This window comes from Phyllostomus hastatus, unplaced genomic scaffold (genome assembly GCF_019186645.2).
Source record: "Phyllostomus hastatus isolate PE091 unplaced genomic scaffold, TTU_PhHast_1.1 phas_contig_468, whole genome shotgun sequence".
NCBI classification, from domain to species: Eukaryota; Metazoa; Chordata; class Mammalia; order Chiroptera; family Phyllostomidae; genus Phyllostomus; species Phyllostomus hastatus.
The window spans coordinates 3,843,194-3,855,779 of NW_025333884.1; the positions used below are offsets into that span (position 1 = coordinate 3,843,194).

The 12,586-nt window shown below is 55.5% G+C and overlaps 1 protein-coding gene across 1 annotated transcript in view; it reads left to right on the forward strand.

Moving 5' to 3' along the window:
- ARHGAP35 (Rho GTPase activating protein 35) overlaps nucleotides 1-11,231 on the forward strand; it is a 113,544-nt gene extending 102,313 nt beyond the window's left edge. The window contains exons 4-7 of the mRNA XM_045845061.1: nucleotides 1,334-1,411; nucleotides 3,050-3,181; nucleotides 9,886-9,991; nucleotides 10,734-11,231. Of these exons, the coding sequence (XP_045701017.1) occupies nucleotides 1,334-1,411; nucleotides 3,050-3,181; nucleotides 9,886-9,991; nucleotides 10,734-11,091 (674 nt within the window). The 3' untranslated portion in view covers nucleotides 11,092-11,231. The remainder of the gene's footprint in view (nucleotides 1-1,333; nucleotides 1,412-3,049; nucleotides 3,182-9,885; nucleotides 9,992-10,733) is intronic.
- The last annotated feature ends 1,355 nt before the right edge of the window (nucleotides 11,232-12,586 follow it).

Below are 12,586 nucleotides of genomic sequence, written 5' to 3' on the forward strand. Positions count from 1 at the left end.
GGTTTGGAAAGTGTCTGCACTCCTCTCACCAAGAGCAGCTCCTCTGTAAGCTAGACCTTGCACGATAGGGTGTCCTTGGATCCATCCATTAACCCCCTTTTCTCTGGGGTGAAAGGCCTGTGCGCAATTAACAGCTTTTAAGTCAGGGAATTGATGACTTTTGCTTCAGTGTTTTTTCAAAGTTCACCTGCCACTAATCTGGGGCCCAGAAAACAGGCAGGCTGACTGCTTTTATCTCGCCTGACGGGTGTCTCTCCAGAGGCAGCAATTACAGTGATAACTGATGTTGAGAACTTGGCTCTCAGGAGCCTACTAATTGACTGCAGGGTCCGCTCCTCTCTCTACTGCCTTCTGGTGTTCGGGGGTGGCTCCGGGGCACTTCCCCAGGGCCCGGTCAGCCAGCCAGGGCTGCTCGAAACCAGTCTTCAGAAGGCGCAGGGGTTGGTTTGGCCATGAGATCCCATCATGGTTTTCACAGTGACTTAATTGTCCTTTAGACAGTGACCTGGGGGGGCAACAATGGACTTCCCTTCCCTGTGAGGGGACAATGGAGTTGGGAGACGTGCTTAGAATCTACTCCTCTGCCAAGGCATGGGGAGTGACGGGTGGAGAATGTCAGCCTGTCACTTGCTTCTTTACATTCTGCTGTACTATTTAATTGAGTTCTAGTATTGAGTTCTTTTCCTTCCCTAACATGGTGCACCCAGTGAATTCTAGAGAATTACAGAGTTAAATGTGTTGTGGTTTTTTTTAAGGTATAAAAAAGCAAGAAGGAAGATGTAGAAACTATTTCACCTAAGAATATGAACATTTGTTCTAGACATAAAAACAAAGGAAGATATCATAAAGAAAATGACTGGTCTTGAAAACCTAAAGTTTTTGAATTATGTACTTCAAAAAATTAAATATATAAAAGTAGAAGACAGATAACAAAAAGGGAAAATGTAAATGTTTATAACATTAACACAGGTTGTTTAATATTCTAAGATCTCTTTCAAGTGCCAAATGAGAAGAACCTCTCTTATAGGAAAATGAACAAGATTGTGAATAGGAAAGTCACCAAGTAAGACGTACACACTGCCAAGAATCTCTTAAACTTACTAGCTATCCAAAAAAAAAAAAAAAAAACACGTAATTGTGGGTTATTTCTAACAGTGAGAACTTGGGAAAACCTAACTGATGAACAATAGGACTATTTTAAAAATTATACTATCCTTTGATGTCTTTAAAATCATGTTGTTAAAAAATAAGAGTATTTAATGATTGGAGTCTGGTCCTCCTCATTCTCTGCCCCCACCACCTGCTCCTGACACGCCTGCTTGTTGCTCCTCAGGACTGAGCACCGAAGGCATCTACCGGGTCAGTGGGAACAAGTCAGAGATGGAGAGTCTGCAGAGGCAGTTTGACCAAGGTAAGGCCGAGGGGCGTCAGAAGCTGGAACCACTCGAGGTGACCGCGACAGCTGAACCGCCAGTAGAGCCCCTCAGGGGAGCTGTAGTGTGGCTCTAGGGGTGCTTCAGCCACAGGTGCTAGCTCGGTGACTGAGAAAGAGGAAGCATTTGGCTCCAGTTAGCATTGCTTCCATGGTCACACTGCCACAGAGGACAGCGGAACAGGCACCATCAGCGAATGGAAACATCACCCTGCCAAGCCTGTGTCAGCCTGTCACCACCCACGGGCACAGTTCTGGGTCACCGAGGCACGTGCCTCATTCACCACTGAAGGGCCTTGCTTCCCTGGGACTGGGCCGTGCAGGGGTAACTACACGCGCAGCATGGAACAGTTGGGTTGAGGACAGTTCTGTTTTGCCAGGCCCCAGGAGTGCCCTCACGAAGTCCCTGCACAAGAGAGAGAGAGCAAGGGGACATGTTGTGATTAGCTGAGCCTTGGGACCTGGGCTTCCAGAGCTGAACTCTTGTGAGTTAGACTTGCTCTTGGCAGTGACTCCTATCCCCTTAGCTAGGGCAGCCCTGAGAGGCCAAACCCTGCCTGTTAGAACTGAGCACACTAGGGGATATGAAGGCTCACCCACTGGTGCCAGAAGCAAATGAGCCAGAGCAGTCAGAGTTCTCCTATGTCCCCGGCCAGAGAGGAAGGTAAGCTAAGGATCAAAGTAGGATTTGACTCACCACAGAGCGGGGCCTGCAGGGCCTTCTGAGCCTTCTCACCTTCTGAGCCAGGCCCAGAAGCCGGGCAGCCCGTGCAGGCCTGTCCAACAGAACAGCCCGCCGGCGCACAGCGGGGAGCAGGCACCCTGCTGGAGCCCCGGGGCCATAGCACTTTGCAGCACCACAGTTGGTCTCTGCCAGCCGGCAGTGGGAGGAGGTGACACACGACGGAAGCAAAACTCGATGAACTTTGCAGAGTAGGAAGCACGAGGTTGAAACAAGGGTACAACTGTGCACTGGTGTGCGTGCTTATACTGTGCGCACAAGAATCTGTAACTCAGCTAAATGGGAACATCTGCGGGCTATCAGTAGATGATGCCTTACAAATCAGGAATACAGGAAAGTCTGACAGGAAAATTAGAGACAGAGGGCAGTGGTGTCATAAGCTGGGAGGGGCCGGGGGGAGGGGGATCGAGGCTGTCCCACTGCTGTGAAGGACATGGGCAGGGGCAGCGATCAGGATTGTTGGTGATGTGTCTGTGACCCACCATGGCCTTTTAAGAAATCCCTCTCCTTTCTTCTCTGGGCGGGTGGGGGCGGGGGTGGTGTCAGGAAAGGGAGCAGCTCATCCCAGCAGACCCAAGGAGCTACCTGGATGACACAGAAGGAGCAGGTGTGGTTCTTCTACTCACAGGACAACCTTGGAAGGAGGCATTGGCTGTTGGCCTCTGTCTGCGAATCTGAGAACCTTTCTTTAGCAGGACCTGGGGATGCTTCTGTCTGGTCTGTGATAATCCCGAGTCCCTGCCCCGGCTCCAGGCCAGCCCCGGGCAGCATCCCAGGGTCCACAAGGCTTCTCCAACTCACCCCAGCGCTGAGTTTTCCTTTTGCTTCTGCCCAGCATAGACCGGCCTGCCCTCACTCTCCTGACTTCCTTTCAGACCACAACCTGGACTTGGCAGAGAAAGACTTCACAGTGAACACCGTGGCTGGTGCTATGAAAAGCTTCTTCTCGGAACTGCCCGACCCCCTGGTCCCGTACAACATGCAGATTGACCTGGTGGAGGCACACAGTGAGTACCAGCAACCCAGCCCTGCTCGGGCACCCCGACAGCATCCTGAACCAGCCGTGTTGGGTGAATTGAGGGAGAGGGGAGGGGTTGTGGCCCCATAAGAATGGGTCCTGCCCTCAGGGAGCGTGTACTATGGCTCTTGGAGCTGAGATTTAAAGAACATAAATGAAGGGACCTAACAAGATGACACTGAAGGGACTCAGAAACGAAGCCCCTGCCTTTGTAGACCAGAGGTGCTTCTCTGAGGGTCCCCCAAATTCCATGAATTAAGAGCCTGTTTTGGGTGCCAAGCTGGTCGAATCCCTGCTCCTTCACTTGTGCGTAGCGTGATGCTCTCTGAGGCTTCGATTCCTGGGTTGCTGTCCCTGCTCCTGTTTACAGAATGAGGTTGGGGGAAGGCCAGGGACCGAACTACAGCAGACCTGTTGGGAAGTGGGTGTTCTTTCTCCTCCTCTCCTCACTCCTCTTCTCCCACCTCTCATACGAGGAAGTCAACATGTAGTCCGGGGCTTTGGGGGGAACGGGACAGCACCAATGGCCTCAACCAGATGGTAACTTGGGGCTGCAGCAAGGTAGCACCTCTGGTTTTAAGGAACCACCTTTGCATGCTGTCCCGCCCTCCCAACAGTTGTCTGTCCACTGGGCAGCCTCTCCTGGCCTCCGTGCCATGCTGCAGGGGGGCCTGACCTCTTGGAGCTTCCCACATATGTGGCACTTTCTGCCTTTTTTAGCCAAAGACAGCAGCCTTCTTAACCTGCACTCCTGGCAGATGACAACCCCCAGAAGCAGCCATTCTGCAGCAGAAGGGAGTGTCTTTGCCAGTGACCAAGGGGGTGGGGAGGAGGAGAGGGAGCCATGTTCCTCAGACCCCAGGACATTCGTCTCATCTTGTCACTGCCCAACGGAAAAGAGGGAGTTGTCAGCAAGCACAGTTTACTCGCAAGGCTGATGGTATGGACAGAAATTTGGGGGTAGGGCTTTAAGTCCTGGGTCACTGGAACTCTTAATGGCTTCAGGGAATAGAGGGGCTGACAGAAGCCCACCCCTGAGCTGTGGGGGTGCCCCACCAGGAGCTGACTGTAGCCGAGTGCAGGCCCCTGCAGCCGCTTTCCATGGTCCGCACTCCCCGTGGTGTGTGTCTCCACAGCCTGGTGCTGCCCTCAAATTTTATCCACTGTCTTGGCGGGTTAAAACCGTTCACAGCTTCTTATCCTGTCCAAGCCCAGCAGGGATGGGGCAAAAGCACAGAGTTTTGCGACTGACGTAGGCTCACCTGACCTTCTTTCCCTTCTGCCTTATCAGGGTAGGAGTCAGGGTTTCTCCAGGTGAGTTAGGGAGTGGGGACAGGTGCTGGCTTCTTCTCTGATGCCGCTGTCCTGATAGAGGTCCTCCCAGCCAGCCTTCTCCAGCAGACTCCAGGCTGGCCCAGATGTGAAACACATCAGAAATCTCCACCTGAGCCAGCTGTCTCTCTATCTGGGCTTGTCCCTGGGAGGAAGTTGGGAAGGGAGGTGTGGGCTGGTACCCAGCGTGCTGAGAACTGGGGGAATCCTGTCAGCATTTGTCTTGAGCTGGCGCCATCTAGAGGCTCATAGAGAGTCCCAGTACCCAACAGAATCCCATTGTTTCTTTGCGGGAATTGCTGGCATAGCATCTTTTTGTTTTTGGAGGGGGTGGGGGCAGAAGAGGGAGGTTTTATTGATAGGAAATCTGCTGCCCTTCCTACAGCAGCTTCCGTAACTCCCAGTGCTGAGGAATGGAGCTTCTTGCTGCTACTAAGCCTGAAAAGGGTGGAGATTTTTCTGCTTCCTGTTCCTATTGTGTGTTTCCTGCACCCCAAGCTAGCCAGTCAGCTGGAGCTCTGTGTCTTGAACCTGGTGGGGGGGGGGTGCCGTGTACCCCGCTGACATGGCACGTCTCATAGCCAAAGCAAGCTGAGTGAATAGTGGGACTGTGTATGCAGGGAGCAGTTAACTGAGCCCGGGACACCAACCAGGCAGTGCCCAAGTTAGCATTCAGGGACATGGAACAAAGATTCTCAAGCCCCAAAGTAGCTGTTCCCAGCCTGGCTGGGTTTCCATGGCAACGTCAACTTGACCAGCTCTTAGCGCTTAATACCTAAGACCTGTTGTCTGTGTGTGCTCAGGGCTTGCAAATGGTTTCAGATCCTATCACAACAAATACCAAGCTCACTATCAAATTGTTCTGTTAGCTCCATAATTTCATAATATTGAGCGTGCTGAAAATGTGCCCCACAAAATAGAGATTTTGTGTGTGTATGTGTATGTGTGTGTATGATTACTCACCAGTTATCGTTCTGCCACATTCAAGGTGATGTGTGAGAGATTCAGAAATGAATAACACCGCCCTGGCTAGTGTGGCTGAGTGGATTGAGCACCGACCTGTGAACCGAAAGGTTGCCAGTTCGATTCCCAGTCAGGACACATTCCTAGGTTGAGGGCCAGGTCCCTGGTTGGGGGCGTGTGAGAGACAACTGCAAAAAAAAAGAAAGATATGAGTAACGGCATGCCAGTAGGGAGTGGCAAGCTGAGGCTTGAGCCACAGTGCTGAGACATTGCCCCAGCCCTCCCCGGATTTACATTTAAGCTGTCTGCCAGACAGAATGAAGGAAGCTGAGCTGAAAATGAAGTGAGGTGGATATAAGGTAGAGGGCTTCGTGGAAGAGGTGGTATGAGGCACAGAAAAGAGCTCTCAATTCTCCATTCCATCTTGTTCTCATACCTCCCCTCAGCCTCCAGTTGTTCTTATTCCCCATCTTCTCCTTTCCCTCCCATGGTATGACCCCACCACCACCCATCTGGAATCTCTCCAGGTCCACCCAGTTCCCCACAGCCCTGTCCTATGTCTTTTGTGCCAGAAGGGGCCCTGGAGCTGGCTTTCTCTCAGTGCAGAGGCTCTGAGCCAAAGGACCTTTGACTCTAGGGCATTATTCCCACCCCTGCAACTTCATGTAAGGTCCATGTGTGCATTGTAGTGTCTAGAGAAGACCAGTAGCTTTCATCAGATTGTCAGAGGGATGCGTGACCCAAAATGGTTCATGATGCCAGTTTACCATCTTCCCATCCCATTTATAGATGACACCGCTCAGGGCCACAGAGGCTAAAGGACGGGCTGGCACAGCCACCAGGCAGGCCAGCCTTGCTGCTCTCTGGGTGCTTGTTCACATGCTGCCTTGTGACGTTGCTCATCCTGGGATTCTGCTTCCTCTCGTCTGTCCAGACAGCTGCTGAAGGGTGTGGGGGTGCTTCTCATCTCCTGGCACGGGCTCGCCCCTGCCTCGGTCTGGTGGGCTAGGAGACACTGAGCGGTTACTGTGTGGTTGGGCCTCCAGGAGACGGACATGTGGGATCTTTCAGAGTGAGGTCTCAGCCCCGGAGTCCTTTCCCACCTGAAGCAGAGGTGGGGCTTGTACACGGCGTGCCTGCATGCCTCACCTCGGGGTGTGTCCCTGAGCTGGGCGTTGTCCTCTTCAGGTTGTGCAGGTGTGCCGGGTGGTCAAAGGCCATCAGGGATGTTCCTCTGAGCGGTGAGTTGGGCAGCAGCAGGCCCAAGCCTAGAGCCTGGTCGACAGCCTGGGTGCCAAGTGGCAGAGTGGCACAGCCAGGGCAAGTACAGTGTTTGAGATCAGGGTCCCTGGCATGGATTTCTGTGAACTTGGACCAGTATTTTTACTTCTTGGAACCCTGGTTTATCTTTATACCATGAGGAATGTGGCAAGCTAGGCTCTAAGGTCCCTGGTGGCCTCTCTGTCTGTCCCCTCTTCTTTCTCCTGAGTTCTGGTGGTCTCCATCGTTCTAAATTGTGTGGTCTCTGTCCAGACTCTGTCTGGGCACAGGTGGCCTGAAAAGGCCTCTCCTGCAGTGGCTTGCCACCTCAGGTGACACACCAATTTCAAAAGCATGGTGTGTTAGCTGAGGGGGCCTGAGCCCTGCAACTACCGCCCCTCCAAAGAGGATTGTTGATGCTGGGGAGGGCACAGCAGCACAGTGGAAGGCAGGGGGTCCAGAGCAGGCGTGCTGGCCTGGGCGGCAGGGCCTAGGCCTGCCAACACCCCAGCAAATCCTGAGACTCTTACTGGTGTTGGGACTGCCGAGCAGAGGCTTCCAGTTGGAGCCTGGAGGGGGCCCCTCGACACCGGCGGGCTTCGCTTGCTTGAGAGAAGTGAACAAGTTCAGTCAGAAGGGCATCGGCAAGATGGCCGTTGATTTTCATGTGGCAGATGCCGGGCCAGGTTTGCACTGGGAGGCTTCCTGTTGCTGTCCTTGAGGGCCTCCCTCCTCCCACTGCACCCTGGATGCTCCTCAGCACTCATGGGCACCTGTACTCCTGTATTCATGGGCAGCCAGTGGGAGGAAGGGAGAGAGCACCAGGGGGTAGCCACTGAGGTCCTTGGCAGGCACCTCACTGTGTCAGGAAGGGTCCGGCCTCTCTGGGAGTGCTGCATGAATCACCATCAGAGCAGACTCACGCTCAGCAGCCCCCACCCTTCCCTCTCCTCCCCGCTCAGGAGGAGCAGAGGAAGCAGCCCTCCTCGTTGCTCCGTGGATAGGAAGGAGCGGGCGTCCCGTGCAGACGGCGGCCTTGCCAGCCCCACTTCCTGCCTCCAGCCAGGAGGGCTGGTGAGGCTGCGTCTTAGGTGAAGGTGCTGCCATTCGACTGCTTAATTAAACAAACACAGCTGTGTGTGTGTCGTGCAGGCACTGGGGGGAGGCCTGTGCCGCCGGGCCCCCATCCGGAAGGGCGTGATGATATTATTGAGCGAGACCCTGAGCCACGCACACACTTCTCGTGTCCTTCCGCACGCTCACTCATCCTCCTAGAGCAGCTCACTTTAAGTAAACTTTTCTTGCAACTTAACAGGAAAGGGTTTTGAAACTCAAGGCCAGAAAGAAAGTGTGTCCTTGAGGTTGAACCCTTAAAATAAATCTTGGGTTTAAAGAAATGAAGGTGATAATGGCCCCACGTAATTAGTTTCCGTGTTTTAGTCATTTTCTAACAGGCAACTGTTACCAAGACACATGTGTTTATCCAGGCACTCTCTGGCCTGAAAGTCTTGTGCTCACCGGCCTGCCAGCGAAAGCTCCCCACAGCTTGTCCCTGCCCACCGTCGCAGCCTCCCCTTTCACTGGTTTTCCGCAAGTCAGACTGGCCTCCAGGAGCTCATTGTCTGAGCCCTTCACATCTGGGGGTGTCTTCACTGAGTGAGGGGGGCACTATCATCAGCTTCTTCTACAGGCAAAGAGACTGACACTCAAATGTGTCACTTCCCCAAGGTCACACAGCTACTTGGTGTCGGAGACAGGATTCGTACCTAGGACCACGTGGGTCAGGTTTGGGCTCTGAACTTCCTGCCAAGCCCTCTCTGCACCTCCCCACCCTCGGGGCCGGCTCTTTGCGTTCTGTCCGTTCTTCCCATCTAGGTGGAGCGTGGCCCCTCAAGCACTTCCCCCTCTGCGACCCTCTGGGCATGTCACCTACTGCAGAGGTTACTACCTCGGAGGCCACAGGTTTCCTAAAGAATACATGGGTTTGGGGAGTCCACGAACCCCCACATTCAGGCAGACTCATACGTGGCTTGTTTGTGGGGAGAGGGCCCAGCGCATTTTCCCATCACAAAGGAGCCTGTGCCTCCACACCAACCAGAAACCATCATATTTCTCAGTGGACCCCCAAACGCCCACCCCCACAACCCTCATTTGTAGGGTAGCTGCCATTCTTCAGGGGATGACCCTGCTGTGGGATTTCTAAGCCCTGGAGTCCTAGACACAACCCTCAGTTCCAAAAAGCAGCCATAGGGATATCTTCCCACATGCACTCAGAGAAGCCACACAGTCTTGGCCACCTGACTCCAGAAGGGCTGTGGACCCTTTTGTCTCACTGGCTCTCCCAGGCAAGATGGCCCAGACCCACTCGGGGAGGGGCGGCCCAGGCCCCAGGGAGCACAGTGTCCCCACTCAGGTTCCTCGACCTCTCTGGGCCTCAGATTCCTCATCCTTGAAATGGGGCAGTAACAGCCCCGCCTCACAGGCCTGTGAGGGCTGACTGAGGCGGGCCTGGCGTGGCTTAAGCATCTCGTTCAGGTGAGCTTGTTTTCACTGCCCTGGTGCATTAGGGGTCCACGATGAGCAGAGTGTGAGCAGTGGGGCAAGGGGGCATGCAGGCCCTTTAATGGACTATGTGAGGGGTCCCTGTAGCTCTAGGAAAAGGACAGAGCCCTGGTTCTGTGATAGACCCCCTCCCTAGACAGCCTGTTGCGTGGGTGGGTGGCAGCGCTCACCCGTCTGGTCAGGAAGCAAGCAGGCTTTCTGCGTTGAGATGCCTGTCTCCAGGGGCAACCGGATGAGCAGAGAATGGTGTTCTTTATGGTGGAGTCTCTTTGGATTGTTGAGTCTCCGGTGGTGGCCAGGAAGCTCATTTGTGGGAAGCTCACAGGCATGGAGTGTTCCCCTTGAGCAGGGGCCTGGGACCCAGAGGTAGGCCTGACCCGGGGTCCAGGCTCCTGCCAGGTGCACCACCTTGGATACAGGCTCTGGGGTTGGCCTTGTTTAAAAGGCCTGGGCTGCCCTTAGAGAAGGCCCAATGGAGCCCACTGGTGTTCAAGGCTGCCCAGGACCAGCGTCTGCTTTGAACCCCAAACACCCCCAGCCGTGGCCATAGAAGTCTTTGGTTTTCTCTTTCCTCAGAAATCAATGACCGGGACCAGAAGTTGCATGCCCTCAAGGAGGTACTCAAGAAATTTCCAAAGGAAAACCACGAAGTCTTCAAATATGTCATCTCTCACCTGAACAGGTATGCCGCAGGGCCTGGTCTTCCCTCCCTCAGAAATTGCCAGGTGGGGCCAGTGAGCAGCAGAGCGAGGCTGGGCACAGCTCCATCCTCAGTCTGGTGACGGGGGTCCGCCTTGGGCGCACATCGGGCTCAGGTTCCCACACTAGCTCTGTCTGAGAGAGGTCCGCGTGTCCCGGAGTACACTGAAGTCCTCTCTCCAGTGTTCCTTTCTCCGCCTCGGTGTGTGACAGAGCACCGCACCGGGACAGGCGGACGGACGAAGAGTGAGCCCCGGTCTGGGGAGTGTGGGAGTGGCAGTCAGAAGACCCGCTGACGGCCTGTGTCCGGAGTCGGTGCGCACAGAGCATGTCTGTTTTCCAGGCAGACCTGTTTTTCATCTTGGCAAAGTAATGTTTTATAGAACTCTGTCTTGGGACACAAACTCCCTGTCCCTGCACAGCCAGAGCATTGTCACCCACTTTGGTGGTCTGGGTGTGAGTCCCTGAGGCAGTGTGTATCACCTTCAAGACTTCAGTGAGGGTGCGGGGGGCTCTCATGAGCCAGGGCCCCGTTGCCACCCCAAGGGGCCTCGCCATGTGGGGCCCTGGAGCAGAGGACAAGGCCCAGAGAGCTGCGCTTGGGCCTTTTCTGTGCTCAGGCTGTGGGTGGGCAGGCAGGGTGGCAGTGACCATGAGCACACATGTGAGACGGGGCAGGGCACAGAGCCGCAACACTCTGACCGTGAGTCTGCTGTCACCTACAGAGTCAGCCACAACAACAAGGTGAATCTCATGACCAGTGAGAATCTCTCCATCTGCTTCTGGCCCACACTGATGAGGCCCGACTTCAGCACCATGGACGCGCTCACAGCCACGCGGACCTATCAGACAATCATCGAGCTCTTCATCCAGCAGTGCCCGTTCTTCTTCTACAATCGGCCCATCAGCGAGCCTCCCGGGGCCACACCCAGCTCCCCCTCTGCGGTTGCCTCCACTGTACCCTTCCTCACCTCCACACCCATCGCCAGTCAGCCGTCGCCCCCCCAGTCCCCTCCGCCCACCCCCCAGTCCCCGATGCAGCCTCTGCTCCCGTCCCAGCTCCAGGCCGAGCACACGCTGTGAGTCAAGGCCTGGGGCAAAAGGAGGCTGTCTTCTCTCTTCAGAATGGTGGCACTTGGCCTTGAACACAACCAGGTCCACCGGGGCAGGGGTGCGGAGGGTGTGCTCTCCCCCCTGTCACCTTCTCAAGACCTCAGTGGTAGCACCAGCCAACCACCCACCATAGGCTGGGCAGTCAGGGGCCCTGAGCCCAGCACCCAGACCTGGGGCTGGTTACAGGCCGTGGCCGGGGGGCCCTGCCCTTTGACATGGACCCCTTTGAGGACTGAACTGGTCAGGCAGTGGCCCCAGTGGCCCTCCACATGCTCACTGCTCCCTGGACCGCCTGCCCACGCACACTGGCCTCGTGGCATCGCCCACTGCTTAGACAGATCCCCGGCCTTTGCCAGAGGAAGGAGGAAGCTCGGAGACACAGGCCACTCGAGGGCAGGCCCAGCAGCCCCTGAGGAGAACGCTTCCCATCAGTCTCTTCCACCATCCCCGTGTATACCACCAGTTCCAGTTGGGGGGTACAGTCCATCTAGCAGCCTCCTTGGGAACATGTAGGCCAGGGCTCTGCCACCCCAAGGTACGGTGCTGAGGGCTTCTGCCCAGCCAGTCAGGACACAGGGAGGCAGCTTCATGCCTGGACCAAGCCAGGGTGCAGCCTCCCATCACGCGCTCGCGCCCTCCTCTTCACAGGCTTCAGGGTGCATTCCCTTGGCAGCAGACGAACACTGGAAGAAAAATGGAAAAACCCATTTAATCATTTCTAAAAAGAAAATGGAAGAAACTGCCAGAAGAAAAGTGCAGACCTCAAGATTTGGCTCCCCTCCCGCCTCTCTGAGAGGCACACAGGTGGCACGTGGCCCTTCTCTTGTGACGGCAGAACACGGAGGCCCAGGGCGGGTGCCTGAGAGCCTGTTGGGGTCCCACTTACATTCTGTCCCCAGACCCCTCTCTCCCCCAGGAGGATGGTTTGTGTCCTTGGTGGGCAGAGCTGGGGAGACCCGCAGACCAGCCTAGATTTTGGTCTGCCTTTGAACACACTACAGCGCTGTGGAAACACTACTTCGTGTGTGTATTTGTGTGCGTGCCTGCGTGTGTGTGTGGGGGGGGTAACCTGTGAGGGAGGGGACAGCCGAGGGCTCCGGGGTGCACTGGGGTGCGGATTACCAGTGTGCTTGGTGTTGAAGTGGGGTCATCTCCATCTGGGGCTGTTGAGTACCGCACCAGCAGTGCTGTTCGTGGGAAGTCGGTGGGCTCTGGTGGTTTGCCACCCTCCTGGTGGAGACCCTTCGTGCCCCCAGGGCTGGCAGGCCCGAGGAGCCGCAGGCACAGAGGCTGTCAAGAGTCATAAGGAAAGCACCATGCCTGCCTGCCACATCACGCCACCACCCCTCCCCGGCCTTCCCCAGCTCTTCCTGAAAAATGGCCTTCCGCTTCCCCTCAGCTTCCTGGTCACTGGCCTGTGGGAGAACCCTTCTCCTGCCCCGCCTCTGCCCCAGAAACAGCACCC